The sequence below is a fragment of the Chiloscyllium plagiosum genome, chromosome 7, assembly GCF_004010195.1.
Source record: "Chiloscyllium plagiosum isolate BGI_BamShark_2017 chromosome 7, ASM401019v2, whole genome shotgun sequence".
In the NCBI taxonomy this organism is placed as follows: domain Eukaryota; kingdom Metazoa; phylum Chordata; class Chondrichthyes; order Orectolobiformes; family Hemiscylliidae; genus Chiloscyllium; species Chiloscyllium plagiosum.
The window spans coordinates 66,988,806-67,011,108 of NC_057716.1; the positions used below are offsets into that span (position 1 = coordinate 66,988,806).

At 37.7% G+C, this 22,303-nt stretch overlaps 1 protein-coding gene across 2 annotated transcripts in view; it reads right to left on the reverse strand.

The window, feature by feature from the left end:
- Positions 1–2,548: 2,548 nt before the first annotated feature.
- lmln (leishmanolysin-like (metallopeptidase M8 family)) overlaps positions 2,549–22,303 on the reverse strand; it is a 78,404-nt gene continuing 58,649 nt past the window's right edge. For both annotated transcript variants that reach the window (XM_043693977.1, XM_043693976.1), the window contains 6 exons: positions 21,195–21,305; positions 17,211–17,343; positions 16,478–16,637; positions 12,607–12,737; positions 11,253–11,463; positions 2,549–4,376 (listed from right to left, as the gene is read on the reverse strand). In XM_043693977.1, coding sequence (XP_043549912.1) covers positions 4,276–4,376; positions 11,253–11,463; positions 12,607–12,737; positions 16,478–16,637; positions 17,211–17,343; positions 21,195–21,305 — 847 coding nt within the window. In that variant the 3' untranslated portion in view covers positions 2,549–4,275. The remainder of the gene's footprint in view (positions 4,377–11,252; positions 11,464–12,606; positions 12,738–16,477; positions 16,638–17,210; positions 17,344–21,194; positions 21,306–22,303) is intronic.

Here is a 22,303-nt window from a genome sequence, read left to right on the forward strand (position 1 = left end):
CCCCCAAGTCCCTCCTCCCTACCTTTTATCTTAGCCTGCTGGACACACTTTCCTCATTCCTGAAGAAGGGCTCATGCCCGAAACGTCGATCCTCCTGCTCCTTGGATGCTGCCTGACCTGCTGCGCTTTTCCAGCAACACATTTTCAGCACAGTATTTTATTTTGTCAATATCTTTCAGCTAGGTAGAGTTATGTAAACATGAACTTACTAGTAGGTCATGCTAGTGCATTCTGGAATTAATTTTGGGTGGCACGGTGGCACAGTAGTTAGCACTGCTCCTCACAGCGCCAGAGACCCGGGGTTCAATTCCCACCTCAGGCGACTGACTGTGTGGAGTTTGCACGTTCTCCCCGTGTCTGCGTGGGTTTCCTCCGGGCGCTCCGGTTTCCTCCCACAGTCCAAAAATGTGCAGATTAGGTGAATTGGCTATGCTAGATTGCCTGTAGTGTTAGGTGAAGGGATAAATGTAGGGGAATGGGTCTGGGTGGATTGCACTTCGGTGGGTCGGTGTGGACTTCTTGGGCTGAAGGGCCTGTTTCCACACTGTAAGTAAAGTGAATCTAGGATTTTTTTTTGGCTTATAAATATCCAGTATATCATTTATGATGCTCATGATTATCAAGTTAACTGTGCCAAAATAACTACATTGGAGCAAGTCAAGATAAAAATCTTTTCCCCAAAAGAATAATATTCAGAGTAAAGTGTTCTAAACCATAAATGCATTCATCAACTAGCTGTTAAATGCAAGCCAATGTATTATTAGTCTTAAACATATGTTTGATCATGTAACTATTTATAAATAAAAGTGAACTGGCTGTGCTAGCATCATCTGTGCAAAGTTTGTCTTATAGTAGTGATGTGGAACATCAAAGAAAGAACATGGTGATGGATGAAATAATTGCATTATAGGGTTGAGAACAAGAAGTTAGAATAGGAAATTTAGTCAAGGTGTAGACCTGCTGGGATTAGCAAGTTCTGCAAAACAATTTGAACTGTGTAGGAAAACTAGCCTCAAGCTATGATGGAAACGACCCATTTTGTGCTCATTATGCTCATAAACATAATTTCTTTTCTTAGCATGAAAGTTAACAACAATATTAGAGATAATGCTCTAACACAAGTGCCTGTCTATGTTCAGACACAACTTTGAGAGGGGCCCAGATGTAAGAAGCTGATAGTCAGAACTGATGCAACTGAAAGTCAATTAAATGAGTCAAAAACTAGTATTACCTTATATGGCACATAGCCAAAGCAAGAAAGGGTAGAAGAAAATTAGGTTCCAAGGTTTTACTGTCACCTTTGGCAAGGTGGTCTGGTCAAGCATGCTGAAGAAGTGTATGAAGTGTTGTAGGTGGATAGGCTGCCAGAGACAGACTCCAAGTCACAGGGCTGATCAGTACTTGACATAATTATGAATATGTTCTATTACTTACTAAAAGTGGATCATATTAGGTGGATCTGCACTGAAGCTGCACTGAATTGATATTTAGAATACAGGCAAGAAACGTTAGACCAGTAAGAAGGTCTTGCAATACCTGTATGTTTTTTAAAAAAAAGCACAAAATGGAGCAAAGGATATAATATTCCTCCACCCCTCATACAAAGATATTGAAATATTTGGTAAGGTAAGGAACGTTGTATTATAACTTCCAAAAGCAAAATCTGACTAATTTAATAATATTCAAATAGTGTAATTTTAAATGAAACATTGGCAATATTAATAAAATCTTACAATTATAATCAATATACTGCATGTTTCATTTATGGTCTTCAAAATAGAAGAAAACACAATTACTGCTCACTTATATTACAACAAGGCATTGATTTGGTTCATGTTTTATTTCATGTCAATGAAAACTTAAATAGTAAATTGTCTAATCAGGTGTAATGGTTATTATAAGAGTAATAATTATAATGCTTTCAAAAATGGATTTGTCTACTGTTCATAATATTTGACATTTATAATGCAAACATTGAGCAATGAAAATGACTTTACTTATAGACCAAATTGTACACGTTAAATTACAACATTTGTTCAATTTTTATAAATATAAAAATACATATTCATATTTTACAAACCAAGTGCAACAGCTGCTAGCCACTTGTGTTTATACAATGAACTTCCAAGCATAAATTATTAGGACACAAGCTTAGAAAAAAAACCACACTGGATATATTGCACATAATTTTACCTTCATCAGATTCATGCTGGTCAATGACATATTTGACTAGAAAAAAATCTGGTACGTTCACAGTTTAATACTGAGAAGAAAAAACTTTTATCCAGTATACTGATAAATACTGAAACAGATATGACTTCAGATATTCACAGTTAATCACCTGAGATAAGATGACTACATTCTTGAGACCTGTATCAAAAATATGCAGAGTTTAGATCAGAGTGATACTGGAAAAGCACAATAGGTCAGGCAGCATCCGAGGAGCAGGAAAATCGACGTTTCGGGCAAAAACCTTTCATCAAGAAGAGCTTTTGCCCGAAACGTCGATTTTTCTTGCTCCTGAGATGCTGCCTGACCTGCTCTGCTTTTCCAGCAACACTCTGATCTAAACTCTGGTTTCCAGCATCTGCAGTCCTCACTTTTGCCCTTAAAAATATTCACTCAATAAAATCTATTCTAAATGTGATGCCTCACCAATATGCTTCAAGTAACTGCTAAACCATATAACACTTACGTTTTTATGCATTGAACAGCATACTGTCTTCCTAAAACTAAACCAACAGATTAACAAAACGTAGCTAGGAACAGGACGCACTGCATCGTTATAAAAACGTGATAACTTTTTATTGATAGTGTCAGATAAGATTATTTGGTCTACATTGCTACCTTGTGAAATATATGACTTGGTGGAATATAGAGCTGTGATCTAATATGAAATCTGTTCCTTTTAACAGCAGTAATTTTTGATGTACAGTAATTCTTCATCCAGCTTATCTAACCGACATGTTCTGAGAGAGAACAGTTTTTGATTCACTCCCCTGTACCCAACTAATAATATTTTGCTGATTAAGCAAAAGAAACCGTAACTGACTAACATTAATTAATGCTTGCAAAACATGTATTGCACAATCATAACTCTTTACTATTCAACTCTCCAATATAAATATATGAGGAGATATCCTGTGGAAACTCGATTTATCTATTCAGAGCTGTTTTTTGATCAGTATAGTTATCGCAATTCTATGATTAAATTGTATCATTAAATGATCACAATATAGATCTATTATACAAATAATTTACATGGTTTAATTTCAATTTAAATAAAATTTTAAAAGTTGACAAAAGTAAAAGCTTTTTACCAGATTTTTCTCCTCCTTTAAAAGTGCCAATTTCCTATTGGGTCAAAGGGGTTAGGCACCCATAAAAGTTACTCAAGTGACCATACTCTACTCTCAGGTCTTCCTATAAGCATTAATTCAATGTTGGGGAGTGCCACAACTCCACCTGGCTCAACTTGAGATCTATTCAGTGCTTCAATTTTTAAAATCCACTGAGCCATTAGGACAGCATAAAGGAAAAGTGGAACTGTTATCCACTTGGAATAAAATAAAATATTGAAGACATGTTACAAATCCTGCTTCTATGGTCCCCAGAATTATTGACATCTTAACATCTGATTAAAGAACCAGCAAACAGGAAAGGATTACAAGATGGACAACAGTGTGCTCCATTACTTATTGCGATACATGACATCCAAGGCAAACTTCTTGGCCGAGAACAGAACAATAATCAAAACAAATTTTTGATGCTCACATAATCATTATTATAGAAGTTCTACTAATCATTTACAATTGTGCAGGATTGCTTTTTTTGATAAAGCTGAGGCACAAACTGCAAACCAAGCAACATAAGTGCAAATAGTGACGGATTGACATGCTTGTGAATCCTATTTGACAATCTGTGCAAGTCATTACCATTTACATATAACATTCAAACTCTGAAAAATCAATGTGCATGTACAAGGGATCCATGAAGGGACTGCATTTAGCTCATTTTACTATGAAATATCTTCGAGGTAGTTCAGTATCGTTCAATGTACAAAGTACAGTAGTAGCACCCTTGTCATTTGACGTAGCCGTAGTTTCTTGGAGTGTTTAATCAACTGAGATTAAATGTTACAATCAATCCTTATACGTATCACAAAAAAAAGAGTTCAGTCTTTTCGGTAAAAGCACCTAATGTATCCTTTTGCAAAATGATGCTTAGCTGTGGCAGTGTTCAAACTGTACAACCTTAGTACATCCTTTAATGGAGTTAATTCCACACACAGAGGAAGAAGCCTACGACCAGTGGGAGGAAGTTAGCCACGAGCAACCAAAGAGTAACCACCAGTCCTGATGACCTGGAGCAGGGATCTAGGATGACAAAAAGAAAACATATGTAACAATCTTTCTAAATTGCAAAACTAAATCATACTTGAGTTAATTTTGACTTTCTGTATCTGCTTTTTACTGTTTCAAAAACAATGTTTAAATTTATCAGGTGTGTTTCATGCTTCAAATACTCATTTACAGGACTACGCACATAAAATTACATTTTCTGCTAATCATGGTAAGAAACTTTTCTATATAATAAGTTACATTAAAACAGTCCACAACTATCTCACATATGTTTCAAAGCAATTTTTCATATGGGAACTGAATAGTTTGCTATATGTTATCCCCAATGCACGAGAGCTACAATATTCTTCCAGGGTAAAATTACAAAATTAATATCCAATTACATTGTGAATTTTAGGTTATGAAACTTCTGACATCACATAGAGTCATAGAGATATACAGTGTAGAAACAGACCCTTCTGTTTGACTCGTCCATGGCACAATCATAACTCTTTACTATTCAACTCTCCAATATAAATATATGAGGAGATATCCTGTGGAAACTCGATTTATCTATTCAGAGCTGTTTTTTGACTAGTCCCATTTGGCATAAATGGATATGTCCCATTTGGTTCATATCTCTCTAAACCCCTCCTATTCATTTACCCATGCATTTGGCTGTTAAATATTGTAATCGTTCCAGCCTTCACTTCCTGGCAGTTCATTCCGTACACACAGCACCCTCTGCGTGAAAATGTTGCTCATTAGGTCCCTTTTAAATCTTTCTCCTCTCACCTTAATGCAATGCCCTCTAGTTTTGGACTTCCCCACCCTGGGGAAAAGATCTTGTCTATTTACTCTATTCATGCCCTGATACTTTTATAAACCCCTATAAGGTCACCCCTCAGCATCTGACGCTCGAGGGAAAACAGCTTCAGTTTATTCAGCTCTCCCTATAATTCAAATTCTCCAAACCCGGCAACATTCTTGTAAATCTTTTGTGAACTTTCTAGCTTCACAACATCCTTCCTATAGTAGGGAGACCAGAATTGCACACATAATTTCAATAACGGCCTGACTAATGTTCTGTGCAGCCATAACATGACCTCCCAAGTCCTATACCCAATGTACTGACCAATAAAGGCAAGCAAACAAAATGTTATTGTCATTATCCTACCTACTTGCGATTCCACTTTCAAGGAACTATGAACCTGCACTTCCAGGTCTTTGTTCAGCAACACTATCCAAATCATTTAGATAAATTAGGAAAAGCAGTGGACCCAGCACCGTTCTTTGTGGCACATCATTGGTCACAGGTTCCCAGTCTGAAAAGCAACCCTGCACCAACACCCTCTGCCTTCTACCTTTGAGCCAGTTCTGTATCCAAATAGCTAGTTCTCCCTGTATTCAATGTGAACTAATCTGGCTAACCAGTCTGCCATGAGGAACCTTGTTAAATCCCTTCCTGAAGTCCATTCAGATCATGTTCTTCAAAAATCTCAGTCAAGTTAGTGAGACATGATTTCCCACGCACAAAGCCATGTTAAGAATCCCTAATCAGTCATCACCTTTCCAAATACATGTAAATCTTGTCCCTCAGGATTCCTCCAAAACTTATCCACCATCGATGATAGGCTCACCAGTCTATAGTTCCCCGGCTTTTCCTTAGCACCTTTCTTAAATAGTGGCACGTTAGCCAACCTTCCAGTTTTCTGGCACCTTGCCTGTGGCTATCGATGATACAAATATCATCAAGGGGACCAGCAATCGCTTCCCTGGCTTCCCAAAGGTTCTAGGGTACGCCTGATCAGGTCCTGGGGATTTATCCACCTTTATGCATTTTAAGAAGTCCACCACCTGCTCCTCTATAATTTGGACAATTTTCAAAGTGTCACTATCTAGTCCCCCACATTCTCTATCTTCCGTATCCTTCCTCACAGTAAACACTAATGCAACATACTGATTGTCATAGAGATGCACGGTACGGAAACAAACCCTTCAGTCCAACTCGTCCATGCCGACCAGATATCCTAACATAGTCTCGTCACATTTGCCAGCACCTGGTTCATATCCCTCTAAACCCTTCCTATTCATATACCCATCCAGATGTCTTTTAAATGCTGTAATTGTACCAGCCTCCACCACATCTTCTGGCAGCTCATTCCATACATGCAGCACATTTGTGAAAAGGTTGCCCATATATCCATTTTAAAATTTTCCCCTCTCACCCTAAACCTATGCCCTCTAGTTCTGGACTCCCTCACCCCATGGAAAATACTTTGTCTATTTATTCTATCCATGCCCTTTGTGATTTTATAAACTTTTATAAGGTCACCCCTCAGCCTCTGACGCTCCACAGAAAACAGCCCCAGCCTGTTCAGCCTCTCCCTATAGCTCAAATCCTCCAACCCTGGCAACATCCTTGTAAACATTTTCTGAACTCTATCAGGTTTCACAACATCCTTCTGATAAGAGGGAGACTGGAATTGTACACAATATTCCAAAACTAGCCTAACCAATGTCCTGTAAAGCCCAATATGACCTCCCTTCTCTTTACTCATTGCTCTGTACAATAAAGGAAAGCATACCCAACGCCTTCTTCACAAACCTATCGGCCTGCAACTCCACTTTCATGGAACTATGAACTTGCACTCCAAGGTCTCTTTGTTCAGCAACACTCCTTAGGACCTTACCATTTAGTATAAAAGTCCTGGCCTGATTTCCCATTCCAAAATGCAGCACCTCACATTTATCTGAATTAAACTCCATCTGTCACTTCTCAGCCCATTGGCCCATTTGATCAAGATACTGTTGTAATCTGAGATAACCACCTTCGCTGTCCACTACACCTTCAATTTCTGTCATCTGCAAACTTACGAACTATACCTCCTTTGTTCACATCCAAATCATTTGGTATCTCCTCCCATCTCCTGCAGTTCCACACACAGGCGGTCTTGCTGATCTTTAAGGGGTCCTATTCTCTCCATAGTTACCCTTTTGTCCTTCATGTATTTGTAGAATTCTGTTAATTCTTCTTAACACTATTTGCTAAAGCTATCTCATGTCCACTTTTTGCTCTCCTTGATTGCCCTCTTAAGCACACTCCTACTGCCTTTATAGTCTTCTAGGGATTCACTCGATCTCTGCTGCATATACCTGACATATGCTATTTCCTATTCTTATTCTTAACCAAAATGTCAAATTCTCCAGTTATTCAGCACCAGAGGGTTTACCACTTTTTTTTGATTGGATTCGATTCCCTACAGTGTGGAAATAGGCCGTTCGGCCCAACAAGTCCACATCGAACCTCCAAAGAACAACCCACCAAGACCTATTCCCCTACATTTACCCCTGACTAATCCATCTAACACTACGAGCAATTTAGCATGGCGAATTCACCTAACCTGCACATCTTTGAACTGTGGGAGGAAACTGGAGCACCCAGAAGAAACCCACGCAGACACCATGGGAAGAACGTGCAAACTCCACACAAACAGTTGTCTGAGGCGGGAATTGAACCCAGGTCCCTGGCGTTGTGAGGCAGCAGTCCTAACCACTGAGTCACCACTGCTGCCCTCAGTGTGACAACCTACATTTTCCTATTCAAGTCTTTGGGTTGGATTTGCATGTGTCAGTTTCTGTACCAACCTTGTCCTTTATCCTAACAGGAACATACTGCCTCTGGACTCTGTCTCATTTTTGAAGATTTCCCATTTTCCAGCTGTCCCTTTACATGTGAACATTCACCCCCATCAACTTTTGAAAGTTCTTATCAAAACTAGCCTTCCTCCAATTTAGAACTTGAACTTTCAGATCTGGTCTATCCTTTTCAATCATTATTTTAAAACAAATAGAATTAGGGTCATTGGCTCAGTCACCTGCCCTGCCTTATTTCCCAACAGTAGGTCAGGTTTTGCACCGTCTCTGGTAGCTCCATCTATATAGCGAATCAGAAAATTTACTTCTACACACTTAACAATGTCCTCTCTATCCAAGCCTCTAATACTATGGCAGTCCCAGTCTATGTTTGGAAAGTTAAAATGACCTACCATAACCACCCTATTATTCTTACAGATTACTGTGATCTCCTTACAAATGTGTTTTTCAATTTCCTTCTGACTATAGTGGGGGGGGGGTTCTGTAAAACAATCCCAATGAGCTGGTCATCGCTTTCTTATTTCTCAGTTCTACTCAAACAACTTCCCTGGATGTTTTCCCAGGAATATCCTAAGTACAGCTGTAACATTACCCCTAATGCAAGGTTTGTGAAGATTTGTAGCTCAGGTTGAGGTTTAGGGTGTAGGTTTGCTCGCTGAGCTGTAGATGTGATATCCAGACGTTTCATTACCTGGCTAGGTAACATCATCAGTGGCGACCTCCAAGTGAAGCAAAGCTGTTGTCTCCTGCTTTTTATTTATATCTTTCTCCTGGATGGGATTCCAGGGATTTGTGGTGATGTCATTTCCTGTTTGTTTTTTGAGGGGTTGATAGATCCAGGAGAAAGATATAAATAGAAAGCAGGAGACAACAGCTTCGCTTCACTTGGAGGTCGCCACTGATGATGTTACCTAGCCAGGTAATGAAACGTCTGGATATCAAACCTACAGCTCAGCGAGCAAACCTACACCCCATTACCCCTAATCAAAAGCACAACTCCCCCTCCTTTGAATTCCCCCATTTTCTATCCTTTCTATAGCATCTACACCCTAGAATATTAAGCTGCCAGTCCTGTCCATCCGTGAGCCATGTCTCAGTAATTGCTATGACATCCCAGTTCCATTTTCCCAACAAGGCCCTGAGTTCATCTGCCTTATCTGTTCAGCCTCTTGAATGAAATAAATGTAGTTTAATTACCAGACCTACCATGTTCTCTGTTTTGTTCCTGCCTGCCCTGACCTGCTCCTTTTCCCACTAGTCCCTCTCCCCTTTGAGAATATTCAGAGAGGCAATAGACCATTCTGATGTCTCGCTATCGGCTGCAGAAATGCCTGTCTCTCTGACGAGAGAGTTTCCTATCACAATTGATCGCTTGGAACTTGACATACCCCTCATTACATTAGAGCCAGTCTCGGTACCAGAAACCTGACTGCCAGTACTATATTCCCCTGAGAGACCATCACCCACTACATTTTCCAAAACAGTATACTTGTTTGAGATAGGAATAGCCACAGGAGACTCCTGCCCTAACTGCCTCCCTCTCCTACTTTTCTGGAAATCACTCATCTACCTGACTGTAAATTTGGTTTATATCCCTCCTTGCAAATACCATCCCTAGCTCCTGTAAATATTCATTGCCACTAACCGCTGTTCCATCTGATCTATGTGATCTGATAGGATTTGCAACCCAACACACTTCCTGCAGTCAAAATCCTCAGTAACATGGAAACTCTCCCTAATCTTCCACATCCAACAGGAAGAGCACATCACTCTACTAATGGCCATCTTTGCACCTTAACAATCTACAGACCCAGCAGTCTTACTGCTCTAAAAACACTGTGCCAGGCTGACTTAGTACCTTTGTTTTTATATTTTTAAAGTTTAATCAAGAGACATCTCAATAAAAACACAATCAAAAATAAAACCACTTTATTCACTATTGTAAATTTACAAAAAAGTAATAAGGTTACACTTTAAAACTAACCACTTAACTGCTTCCCTGCTGTGAGCTCCCCCATACAGGTTTCTTCAAGATCAGCTGTGAACTCCATTGTTTGTTTACTTTTCTTAGAACAAACTCCATAATCCAGAGATACTTGAAACTAAACAGTTAAGGCAGCAGCAGTGCAGATTCACTGTTTGTCTACCTCTTTTTTTAAAGTCCCACTGTCTTGATTTTTTTTCCCCCAAAGTACCAAAAATTGCAAAGCATTAATTACTGTTCTTAGAATTTGAGAAAATTAGCTCGAGCACAGAAAATACCTCAAAAAAGGAGTAGCACTTCCAGCCACAATTTATTTTGTGCATGTGACATGAAGGCAGTGACATCAAGATAGTGCATTGGAAGCTAATCTTTCATACTTGTTCTTAAACTTATCTGACAACAGTAAATTAAAAGTAAAATTGGAGATTAAACACATATACACTGAACCAAAGTTATACTTTGAAGCTCACAGATGCTTACAATTTATTTGTTGTACGAGTATATGCAAAATACGATTAGCAGGCCTTTGGAGTGTCATTGACAGTGATTTTAGGATTTGGATGCTAAGTAACAAAGACATGCTCAAAAGAAATGTGAGGAGATTTTCCACTCAAATTCCCGTGAATCAAAATACATCATAGCACTGTTGTGGGTATCAGTATAGTGTCTACCTCCACTGCAGTTTCTAGGGTCAGCCAACACGAATTCTCTTTCTCATCACCCCACCGCACCAGTATTGTAAGAGCAATTGATGCTCCCTTTTATATTATGACTATTTTAAAGTTTGCTTACATGATGTCAGCAAACAGGAGAACAATGCAAAAAAAATTTTGCTGATGTGCAGGATACTGAGATTACGGTAAATATGCTTATGAACTCTAAGAAACAGAAAATAACTTTATATTTTATGCTTCAGTGTTTCAAATTGAAGGAGTGTGACATGCAAACAGCACACTTATCCCTTCATTTAGTAACCAGTAACTAACTATTCATGAGGCCTAGAAAGTAATACAACTGCTCAACATTGCATATTTCATTTAAAATACAGGTGTTGCACACAGATTGCTTTAGTTATCTCACATGTATTAAAACTACTGCATTACCACAGGTGTACACTTAATTTCCAGAACATATACTAAATCCTAATAATGTGGATGGATATGAAAACACAATTCTCAATTAATTATTATTTTCAGTCCAAACTGTGGCCACTAAATAAATTAGCACAGGCTCTCAAAAGAAAAAAACTGCAAGAAAGACAAACATATTACCTATTGGAATTGTCCTTGTGAAATTACTTAACGGCGGATCACGCTCTGGTGGACATGTACTGCAGAAGTCAAAACAAGATGGACATACCAGGCTTCCCGTGTAGACCCAGTCATTCATCACAACATTAATAGAAAGTACCTGCCCTGTTCGACTGCATAAATAGAACTTATCAGAAACCCAAACGATTAGTCCCTCAATTGTACAGGAAACCTAAATAATGAAACAGAAGGTATTTCACTGATTAATTTATCCTCTAAATTATCCTCCAAATTAGAAAAGACACTCTGGAAATATACTGGTTTTGTAATAGAATATAAAACAAAGCTTTCTTTGTGGCCCTTTCCCTCTCAAGTTATTAAATGCGTGCTCCCATTTAGCAAAGTCACAAAATTATTACTGCACAGCTGTAGTAACGAACATACACAAAACATCAATTTAAACATGTCTAAGTTACATGCAGGCCTTTCAACCTGGGACAGTAAATCAAATTTCAAATATCCATTTCCTTTGTTAACTTGCAAATTTCTGACACTAATTAGTGATGTTGAAATTCGATGAGGTAGTTTAATAATAAATGCAGTACTACAGTGTGGCTCAATAGATGTTTAGATAGCTGCATTGCGTGTTCAACAGAGACTTTTTCATTATTTTAATTACTCTGCATTTATATATTTTTCAGTCATGTGATTAACGGACATTTTATTTCTAACTGAATGATATATTTTAGTGGTTTTACTCTTTTGTATTTGCTATATTCCTATAACTTTATTTCTCATTCTTAAACATTCTAAATTCCTTGAATGCTACTAATTTTTAATGACAGAATCAAACATCCATCAATGGGTTTGCATCCATAGTTTTCGTGCTAAAATAAAAATACTGAAAAGCTTGACGTTAGTCAGCAGTTGTTGGCAACATATTTTTTGAATGAGATCCTTCAAATGAAACACTTTGGACAGAAAGTTTGTCCATCTTTCTTTTGTAAATGGGCCACTAGTCTCATTTACATTCTATATGTGTCTGTGTTTCAAATTGTGATCAAATTTTTAAAACATGAAATGCTATTTTAATCACATGCTCACTCCAAGATGAGCACCAATAATTAGGTGCAAATAAAGAAGAGTTTAAAAGGCTTGATTTGTAATTTTCATTTGCAATTTATAACCATTTCTTTCTCTACTCCCATAATAGTATGCTTTTCAAATTTCCAGCAGTTCTTTTATTTTATCTAGTCTATAGCTGTATTCATTTCAGACACTTTAGAGCAAATGTACTATCTGCATTAGGTTTCCTGTTAATGTTCTTGTTTGACACTGGAAAAAATTCTGTAGTGAAACAGATAACACCACTCACTCTATAACATCCACTACCCCAGTCTGGAGAGCCTGGACTCTTGTTGCATTGCTGCATTACAAAACGAGACTTCTGAGCAAGGCAGACAGAGGTTGGTCCATATTCTTCAGCACCATAGTTTCGAGAAGGCTCTGCAATGCAAACAGATTAACATATTCGCCAGTCAACCACATCTTAATATATGTAAGACACAATAAGATAGCTATCACTCAGATCAAAATTCATAACCCATTGCATAAGTCATCTGCTGCTCAAATGTTATAAAGTATTACACACAATTGGGAGGTCTATCAGTTAATCTTATCAAATAAAACTAGTGACATTCTTGAACCTCTTCCTTTCAAACTACGAAAAAATGCCAAACCAACAGTAATTTCTATTTATTTGGTATTCTTGAGTAGAACACCATTCCAAAGTGCTTCAGAAAGGTTTTCATTCAAGACACTAGCACATGTTCCATAGAAAAACCAGTTAATAGAATATTCAGGACATATAATAAAAATCTATCATGGGGACTGAATCGAGATTTACAAATTCAAGGTTGAGTTCCTCTGGGTTCACAATAAATTTGAGACAACTGAAGGTCAGAGAGGTAATACTTTACAAATATCAATTAAAAGATCCTGTAAAGGGACAGCTGGAAAATACCTTCAGTGCATATTTCCCTTATAATGATCGTTCCTAGTTTAATGAACAATCCATTATAATTTTCTTGCCAGTCGGGCCAGAACACTGAAAGATAGCAAATGTTGTTCCCTTGTTCAAGAAAGGGAGTTGAGGCAACCCTGGAAATTATAGACCAGTGCGCCTTACTTCAGTTGTGGGTAAAGTGCTGGAAAGAATTATAACAGATAGAACTTATAACCACCTAAAGAAGAATAAGTTCATTAGGGATAAGTTTATTACGGTTTTGTGAGGAGTAGGTCGTGCCTCACAAACCTTACAGAGTTCTTTGAGAAAGTGACCAAACAGGTGGATGAGGGTAAAGCGGTTGATGTGGTGTATATAGATTTCAGTAAGGCGTTTGATAAGGTTCCCCACGGTAGACTGTTGCACAAAATACGGAGGTATGGGATTGAGGGTGATTTAGTGTTTTGGATCAGAAATTGGCCAGCTGAAAGAAGACAGAAGGTGGTGGCTGATGTGAAATATTCATCCTGGAGTTCAGTTGCTCTTGGGGTACCGCAAGGATCTATTTTGTGTCCACTGTTGGTTGTCATTTATATAAATAACCTGGATGAGGGCATAGAAGGATGGGTTAGTAAATTTGCAGATGACACTAAGACCAGTAGAGTTGTGGATAGTGACGAAGGGTGTTGTAGGTTAGAGAGAAATAGATAAGCCGAACAGCTGGACTGAGAGGTGGCAAATGGAGTTTAATGCTGAAAAGTGTGAGGTGATTCACTCAGAAATGCAAAGTACTGGGTAACAGGTGCTCAGGTGACAAGAATGCAAAGTACTGGGGTAATGCCAAGACTCTTGGTAGTGTAGAAGAACAGAGAGATCTTGGTGTTCAGGTACATAGATCCTTGAAAGTTGCCACCAAAGTTGATAGGGTTGTTAAGAAGGCATACAGTATGTTAGCTTTTATTAGTAGAGAGATTGAGTTTAGGATCCATGAGGTCATGATGCAACTGTGCAAAACTCTAATGTGGCCACATTTGGAATATTGCGTTCAGTTCTCATCACCACATTATAGGAAGGATGTGGAAGCTTTGGAAAGGGTTCAGAGGATTTACTAGGATGTTGCCTGGTATGGAGGGAAGGTCGTATGAGGAAGGGCTGAGGGACTTGAGGCTGTCATTGGCTAGGCATATGGACGAGAATGGACTAGTGTGAGGTTAGACAGGCTTCAGATTGGTTCCAAAGGGCCTGTACTACGCTGTAATGTTCTATGTTTCTATGTTCCAAGTATAGAATTAGCTAACAAAATCAAAATGAGTAATCATGAATAAGAAAATAGGAGGGATAGGCCATTCAGCTGCTCAAGCCTGTTTCACCATTCTAGATATTAAAATGAGGTGCTGAAGAAACACACCAGGTCTGACAGCACCTGGAGACAGAGAGAGAAGCACACGTAACATTGAGTCCAACACGGCTCTTCTGAAGAAGTAATATCAGATTTGAAACATTGAGTGTTTCTCTCTCCACAGATGCTGCCAGACCTACTGTATTTTTCTAGTACATTGTTTTTATTTCAGATTTCCACTATCCAGTGTTTTGCTTTGAATTGCAACCTTTCTCCTTTACATCGGATTGTCTACTCTGATGCCATATTTCTGCCCATATCCCTTGATGTCAAAAGAAACAAGAAATCTGTCAACCTTTGCTTTGAACTAACTTTACTGAACTTCTACCACTTTATGTGGTAAAAAATTCTAAATATTCACCACTCTGAGTGATGAAGTTACTCCTTGTCTTGGTCTTCAATGGTTCATTCTGAAACCATTTATTCTGAAACTGTTCCTTTGGGCTCTAGACTGCACAGTCAAGCAAAACATTCATTCTGAGTCTTTTTTTTTATATCCCTAAAGAATTTTAAGTTTTTACGGGGACACCTCTCAGTCTCCTGAAATCCAGAAAAAACAGACTCAGTCTCCTTAATCTGCCCTGATGGTGAATGATCAGTCTGGTGAATCTCCATTGCACTCTTCTATGGCATATTATCCTTTGTTAGGCAAGGAGGCCAGAACTGTATACAATACTCCAGGTGCAATCTCATGCATAACTGAAACAAAACTTCTTTGCTAAGGGACAATATACCTTTGCCTTCCAAATTTCTTGCTGAATGTCCATGCTGGCTTCTGGTTACTTGTAAGCAAGGTAATTAGGTGCCTTTGTGCATTAACACTTTCCAATTGCTCACCATTCAAGAAGTACACTGCACATCCGTTCCTGCTACACAATTGGATAACCTCACTCTTATCCACACTGTATTAACTTGGCATACGTTTGCTTACTCAATTAGTTTGTCTAAATTTCCTTGAAGCATCTTTGCATCCTCCTCAAAACTCATATTTCAATAAAGTTTTAGATTATCTACAAACTCAGAAATATTGCAAATGGCCTCCACATTCAAGTTAATTATATAGATTATGATAAAACTAGCATAAAAGTATATCATCATAGTACCCACTGGTTACAGCCAGTCAACCTCAGAATGGTCCATTTACTCCTATTCTCTGCTTTCTGCATGTTAACAACCCTCAATCCATGCTAGTATGTAGTCCCAATTCCATGTGACTTCATTTTGCTTTCCAACCTCCTGCATCGAAAGCTTCCTGAAAATCCATATAGAGCATATTCTCTGGTTGCTCCTTATTAACTCTGCTACTAATATCCATAAAACCTCCCTCTGGTTTGTCAAAAACTACTTGGTCTTCATAAATCCACATTAAGACTGCCCAACCAATTATTTTCTACACATTACAAGAAAAAAAACTTATAAAATTCTGTATCTAAAATCTCAGCCTCGTTAGCCCAACATGAAGACAGAAAACAGACGTTTTGATTTTAATCAAAGTTATTCAGTGAATCAAAACCGTCAAAACATTTCCTGCTTAAGAGAACAAGAAATACATGACACTGAAATTATTGCACTCAGTGCATTTTGACATCAATAAAATCTAAATACTAAATGATCATTTTCAAGGTAAATTTCCAGATATACAGGCATGCATTGTTCATCATTATTTCTTGAAATCTTTTAAAACTTGTGCAATAACAAACTGAGGGAAAGGAGGCATGTGGATAGCAATAACAACCTAATTTCAAAGTCTCTGGAAATTTATCAGAAATTTCACAGTCCTAATACAGCAGATCACTATGTCATAGTTCAAAAACTATTCATAGAATGGACAGAGAAACCAACCTGGTTGATTTTGAGAGATTCTGCAATCAGAGCCACGCTGGAATTCACCACTTATATACCAACTGAACTCCTGACTAAAAGGGCAGTAGTCAGCTATTTCCACTGATCCACCATAGTACTGCAGCTCTCCTTCTGGTACACCATCAAGGTAGTCAAAATACTGTTAAAAATAAATACAAGCCCTCATTAACTAAATTCGAGTAATGCTGAAAAAGACATTTTGTCTAATTTTTTCATCTTGCACTTACCAGGACGTTTTATAAGAATGAAATTTCAAGATAAAAACTAATACTAATCCTATATGAGGAGAGTGCTGTTGATTGGTTGGCAAGTGATTTCTGATTGGTAGAGGCATTGAAAATGCACCAATTAATCCTGATTGACAGTTAACATCCATGCTTTGTTAAATGTTCTGATTAATGCAAGATGAAAAGCTTCAGCAGAATGTGTCTCTTTTTTCAACAATGCTCAAGTTCTAGGTAAATTATTAAAATTTTGTCTTGATAAAATTAAGGGCTGAAAGAAATACAAAATATAACAAATGACGTAAAGGCAAAATACAGCAAATGTTGGAAATCTAAAATACGAATAATGTCATCAAGAGAAGCAGAATTAACATTTAGCATAGTGGCCTTCCATCAGATCTTGAAACTATTATAGTATTAAGGTTTTCAAGCCAATTTTACACACATGATGTAAACCTGAATGTAAAAAGGAAAGTATTTTATTATACCTGATACTCTGATGGTAGATGTGCTGGGAACTTCTCTAAATTACAGACTGCTACAGCCTTCTGATCCTGCCGACATGTTAACCGTAATGGAGATGTCCTCAGTGTGTCACAATATGGAGTTATATTCTTATTCCTGGAGAAAACCATGTACAATTTCATTACTTATTGCAGTTCAATAACAATCACTTTGGACAAACTTCTACTGTCAATTTTCATTTCCTATTTATAAAGATAGAAAGTAGCAAAGCAAACTAATCTATTTTATTCTTACTTAATTTTGAAACATATTCAAGAAAATTTTTTAAGGGATAGTAATGGATATAATAACATTATTACATACCAATCATCAATTTTGCGGAATATCACTATCTAAGCAGAAGAAACCATGCTATGTAATGATGTAAAATGATGTAATATACAATCACTTTTAGATCCCATTATCTCAAGAGATAGCTGATGCATGATGTTTACAGATTAGATACCAGTCCTAATGTACTTTATTAGAATAACTGTGCTCCATGTATTTAATTATAGTTTCTCAACATTGCAGATGTTTAACCACAACATATTTAACGCTCTTGAAAGCCTTAATATTAAACTCATATATAATAGCAACAGATTTGACCTTAGGTTCTGAGGAAAGGTCACCGGGCCCAAAACATTAACTCTGAATACTCTTCACAGATGCTGCCAAATCGAGTGGGTTATTTTCCAGCAACTTCTGCTTTTCTTGTTGATATCAGGTGATACTTCCTTTCCCAGACAGTAATGAGCCAATAGACTACATTTGCAACTGGTACAGAAGATGTTGGCTCTGCATGCCTTCGAAAGCGAGGTGAACCAGTTTGTCACTAAGGTAAAGTTTACATCAGACAGAATGCATGTAAATATCCTGAAGTACAAAACACTTGGTCTATTTGAGCATTGACTGGTTTCGATTGTGAGAGTGAATCAGAGAGAAAAATTCCAGAGTATTATTTTCCATTGTTGTCCCTTTTCTACTATTTTACTGTCTCTACTAAAAATTTTCTTACTAGCAGGGAAAAGGAGAGCAGGGTTTTATAAAGAAGTGCCCAATCATGATGCTTTGACGGAACAATTATGAAATATAAGTTAAATATATCTCCTCAATGTTATCAAACAAGAAAAGAAATAACCAAAACACCCTCTTATTAGAGGATACAACCAACAAAACACACAAAAAAAGGAAAATTATAGGCAAAATAGCATTTACATTATAAATCAAATATCCCAGTCCTCACATCGTCCACCAATCACAGAAGGCCTTAAGTATACTGACAGATATGGTCTGATACTTTTCTGGGGGTCAACCAAGGTTGGACAAGGAGGAGACATGCAGCCTGATTAATTACCCCAAGGGCTTGCACCCAACTTGAACCTGTAGATGGCCAAGACATTCATTCATTCATATTGACATTAACTGTTCAAAGCAGAGCTCATCTTACTGGCTAGTAAGTGCAGAAAATGCATCTACCCAGGTTGCAGAAAGAAAAACTAAGTTGATTCTTGGAAGGGTTTGACAACATGAATGTGGAGAGTTTGTTTCCGCTTGTGGGAGAGTCCAATACCACAGTGCATAAGCTCAGAGTAATAGGTTTCTGTTCAAGACAAGAGGTAAGGAAGAATTTCTTCTCAGTGGGTCATGAACATGTGGAATTATTTCATGCAGAGGATAGTTAAGGCCAGGTCATTAAAAATCTTCAAAGGTGAGATAGGTTTTAATCAATAAGGTGATCAAAAGTTATGGGGATAAACAGGAAAATTAGAATTAAGGATTATCCAATCAGCCTTGATGTCACTGAATAGCAAACAGACTTGATGGGCAAAATAGCCTACTCTATTCCAGCATCTTATGGACCACATTTCTAGCCTTTGGCATTTTAATTAGTTTAGTCCTTTCTTGACTACACACAGTGATGTCTGCGTTCAACTAAGACCATAAGACAAAGGAGCAGAAATTAGGCCTAGAGGCCACCATCGAGTCTGCTCTGCCATTCAATCATGGCTGAGGAGCACTCATCCCATTTTCCCACTTTATCCCCATAATCCTTAATCTGCTTGATATTCAAGAACATATGTATCTCAGTCTTCAATGATCTAGCCTCCACAGCCTTCTGTGGCAATGATTCCACAGATTCATCACTTTCTGGCTGAAGAAGTTTTTCCTTATCTCTGTTCTAAAAGGTATTCCTTTTACTCTAACGCTATGCCCTTGGTCCTGGTCTCTCCAACCAATTGCACCATCTTCCCAACATCTACTCTTTACAGACCATTCAGTATACAAACCTTCACAAACCTTGCAAAAATTCAGTATTCTGTATATTTCAATTAGGTTCCCCCTCATCCTTCAAAACTCTTTCAAGTATAAACTGAAGTCCTCGAACATTCCTCATATGTTAAGCTCTTAATTCCTGGAACCTTTCTCATGACCTCCTCTGAACATGCTCCAGGACCAGTATATCCTTCCTGAGATATGGAGCCTGAACTGTGCACAATATACCAAATGTTATCTGACAAAAATTCTAGTCTCCCCTAAAATTAATAAAGTTTGCAATCAGTTATTGCATAAGGTATCCAAGTATTGTGAAAGTTAATATGAGTGACTGGTCTGTCAATAGAAATAGGCATTGCTAGTGAATCGATTAACGTTCCTTTGTGATACTCCTTTTGTATTCATCCAACATCAGATCATCTTCAATAAGAGACAATATGACATTCAATGGTATTACCATCTCTGAATCATCCACTACCAACATCCTGGGATTACAACTGACCAAAAACACAACTGGACTCGCCACATAAATACAGTGGCTAAAAGAGGCGAGAGATACCACAGCAGGAACTCACCTCCTGATTTCCTAAAGCCTGTTCACCATCTACAAAGCACAAGTAATGTGATGGAATAATCTCTAAATGCCAAGATGAGTACAGCTCCAACAAACACTCAAGAAGTTTGACACCATCCAGGGCAACTTGCTAGATTGGCACCACATCCATAAAACATCCATTACTTCTACCACAGACTCTCATTAACAGCAGTGTCTCCTATTTAAAAGATGCACTGCAGAAATTCACCAAAGAGCCTTAGACAGCACTTTCCAAACCTACAAGCATTTCCATCGAGAAGGACAAAGGCAGCAGACATATGGAAACATCATAATCTACAAGTTCCCCTCCAAGCCACTCACTATACTGACTTGGAAATATATTGCCGTTCCTTCACTGTCACGGTGTCAAAATCCTGGAATTCCCTGGGTAATGGCACTTAATGCCTACCATGGACTGCAAATGCTGAAGGTAGCAGCTCACAACCATCTTGTCAAGGGCCAACTAGGATGGGCAATAAATGCTACCAGCTAGTGAAGCCCATATTCCCATGAGTGAATAAAAATAAAAGTGTGATGTTTGAAATACCTTGCACATTGAAACTTTAATTTTCTTCTAACTGTAATGGTAGAAAGGCAAGAGGCAACAGAGTCAGTCTTTCCTATACAAATGCTTTTCTTCATAGTTATGGGATCCAAGATTATAAGATTAACAGAAATTCAAATTTAAAGTTTCACTAGAAATTTATTATAGTCTTAGCAAAACATTATTTTGTTAATCTTTACTTAACAATACTCAAACTTCATTCATGGTTTTACCTTGAATCAATTTACCAACAAGGAGTTGATGAAGGGACAGTGCAATTTCACACTAATTCACAGTTACACATTGTCCCAGTTCTTCAGCTGTAAGATCACATTTTAGATGGTTGAAATAAAAGTTTGCCTATGGAAGGGCAACAAGTATTGGGAACTCAACTAAATATTACAAATTATAGTAAATAATATTAAGAATATCTGCATAAAAACAGCTTCAATCAACACTCCAGACACTGCTCCATATATCATGTTAGACTGCTAATAGTTATTAAAGGCACCAGATCTATTAACAGCTCTGCATATAAAGTACAATACTTACACCTTCCGTTGTTGGTCAATCCAATACTTGCAGCTTTTCATTACAAAGTCACAGCCCATGCCTTCACCCCATTCCAGTCTCTCTGCCATACTATAATTGGCTTTGTACCATCTGTTGGTGGTGGTGGTGGTGGCAAATGATGTTAGAAAAAGAAAAATATTACTATTAATACTTTTAATGACTATTGCCATACATTTGTAGCAGATAAAATCTAATCCACATTGATATAATTGAGCTTCAAACTCAAATCTACCTTTCTACAAATATACTATTTTCATCAGAGGCCACTTTATTTAGGCAAGTCACAACAGCTTTTCATGCATCCTGATCACTGAATGCTCCTTTTTAATTAACATAATAGTTGGATTTTAAGATTATAACACACCAATTTGCGATAAAGCATGGCTCTGTATTAATGGATATTCATCTGACCTATGCATAAGTCATACTTGCAGATGGCGAAGAATAAGATATTAGGACAGTTATTTTCCCTTTTTGCCTCAGGTATTGATTACTTTTCGTGACAGTCTCAAAGTCTCACTCTACCTCAACAATCTTCCAACATAAAGTGGAATGACAGGAAGACGAGTCAACTCATATTCATATGCAAACTATAAACTGGTTTCAGTGGATAGATTGTCTGAAATGTTGTTGTAAACAATGCTTTTTAACTTTGCATTGAGTTAACACCACATTACATTCTCACGATAAATTAAAGTGCTTTGCAGCTAATGTTTAATAAGGAAGTAGTAGTACTATAAAAGAACCCAATCCTAATCTAATGTCAAAACCCATTAAACCCAAACAGCTTCTGGCTTGCTCCTGAAAATGATGCAGCAATTTTTTTTTAGCAGGTACAATATTTAATGTACTTGATAGGTTACTTAATTTATAATTGCAAAGACTGAATTATTAATGCAGAAAATCTGGAAATTAAAGAAGTTAATATCATTAATTGTGAAATTGTTGAATTTTCATAAAAGCCCAAGTAATGTTCCTAAGGGAAGAAAATCCTTCCATGTGCACCACAGCTAACCTCTGTGACTCAGTTCCACAAGGACATGGTTGACATTTACACGCTCCCTGAATTCATGTAAGTGGAGATTGTG